At 42.1% G+C, this 1,862-nt stretch overlaps 1 protein-coding gene across 1 annotated transcript in view; it reads left to right on the top strand.

Annotated features, from left to right (window-relative positions):
• TET3 (tet methylcytosine dioxygenase 3) overlaps nt 1-1,862 on the top strand; it is a 161,295-nt gene that overhangs the window by 143,468 nt on the left and 15,965 nt on the right. Inside the window, exon 6 of the mRNA XM_006872404.1 lies at nt 853-1,061. Within this exon, the coding sequence (XP_006872466.1) occupies nt 853-1,061 (209 nt within the window). The remainder of the gene's footprint in view (nt 1-852; nt 1,062-1,862) is intronic.

Here is a 1,862-nt window from a genome sequence, read left to right on the forward strand (position 1 = left end):
CAGAGCCGTGCATTCCCATTGAGTCTTAGTCTAGTAAGGGGGTTTGCTCTGAGGGGACCCGACCACTTTCCTTGATATCATCTGGGTGAGCAACTTGCTTGTTCTTATACTCATCAGTTGAACTGCCTATATTGTATTTTTCCTGTCGGGCTTTCTTTCAAGAAGTATCTTTTGTACTTCTAGCTGCTCCAGGATGGTCTGCTTGTCCTTTCAAATGGAAATTTCCTTCCTCTGAAGATTCTGGATGCTCTTCAGTATTCCACCTATGGTCTTATGTAATACAGAGGCTCCGCAGGAAGCCTTCTTAACTGGGCACTTTGTAGCCCCATTTTAGGTATTCCAATCAGTTATAGGCAGTAGATAGACTTACAAGCTTTTTATGGTGATAAATTCTGGCTATTCCTTTCTCTCTCCCTCAAGTGTCTATTTTATAATGGTATGCCAGGGAAAGCAAGATTCAAAAGATAGCCAAGCATCTTAACATTATTTCTCCCCTTTTCCCCATTCCAACCATGTCTCAATCCCTGTATAAAAGTTTCCTTCTCTTTTAATTCAATTTTTCCACAAACTTTAAAAAACTAATTTTTAAATATTTTGGCTTATAGTTTTACCTATCTGATTTTCCTTCTAAGCCTGTATACTCCATCAATAATGTAGATCTTACAGTAATTGTTTTGTATTTTGCTCTAAAGTAATGTGTGTTTTATATTCCGGTATCTTTGTATGTGTGGTGACTGTTGCCAGGGTTGATATTCCCCAGGATGCTGCCCTACAGCCCTATACCAGGTCTGATCAACAGAGGTGTGGGGCTGGCTCCTCGGTTAATCGCGCTGCCTGCCCATATCTCTGCAGGTGATCCGCAGGCACACGCTGGAGGAGAAGCTGCTCTGCCTGGTGCGGCACCGGGCAGGCCACCACTGCCAGAATGCTGTCATCGTTATCCTCATCCTGGCCTGGGAGGGCATCCCCCGAAGCCTTGGAGACACCCTCTACCAAGAACTCACCGACACCCTCCGGAAGTACGGGAACCCCACCAGCAGGAGATGTGGCCTCAACGATGAGTACGTAGTGGAGGTGCAGTGGTCGAGGGTGGGCAGCAGTCCAGGGGACCCAGTATTCGCCCACTGCAGGATCCTGTCTGCTCTGCACAGTCAGCACTGTGGTTGAAAGGAGCCTTAACCTGGGGCTGGCCCTGGCTTGAGAGAATCTGTTAACTTGACTCAGCTGGATTGTTACACCCAGGTCAATCTGAGCTCTAAGAATGTTAATAAGTATGGAAAAGTATAAATGTCCCATACTTATGTGGTATCAATATTTATAAAACCTACCATTACGAGGTTTTGAAAAATATCTATGACAGCATTTGCCAATCTAATGTTTTATCCATGCTCAGTGTAGTGGTATCGGTTGCATTGATCATGATCATGTGACCGATATCCTTGGTTAAATTTCGCATCACTAGAAACAGAAACTCACTGCTTCACCCCTCCCACCCCTGGTAACCACTAATAAACTTGGGTCTCTCTATATATACCTATTCTGATATGAGCAAGATCGTTTTTGTCCTTTTCTGACTAACAGACTTCATGTAAAGTTTTCAAAGTTCATCATGCTGTGGCATGTAACCAAACTTCATTTTTCTTTATTACTGAGTGATATCCTGTCAATCTTTAGTGTGTTTTGTTTTTTCCATTTTTTTTTCTTTTTTTCAAACACACAATCCATCTTGTTTTTTTTTTTAAGGTTTTTATTGTGGATTGAGTGAAAGTTTACAGGGCATATCATCAGTTTCACATTCAACATTTCATATACCTTGTTTCATTATATTGATTATAGTCCTCTCCATATATACCATCAGTTAA

This window comes from Chrysochloris asiatica, unplaced genomic scaffold (assembly GCF_000296735.1).
Source record: "Chrysochloris asiatica unplaced genomic scaffold, ChrAsi1.0 scaffold00197, whole genome shotgun sequence".
Lineage (NCBI taxonomy): Eukaryota > Metazoa > Chordata > Mammalia > Afrosoricida > Chrysochloridae > Chrysochloris > Chrysochloris asiatica.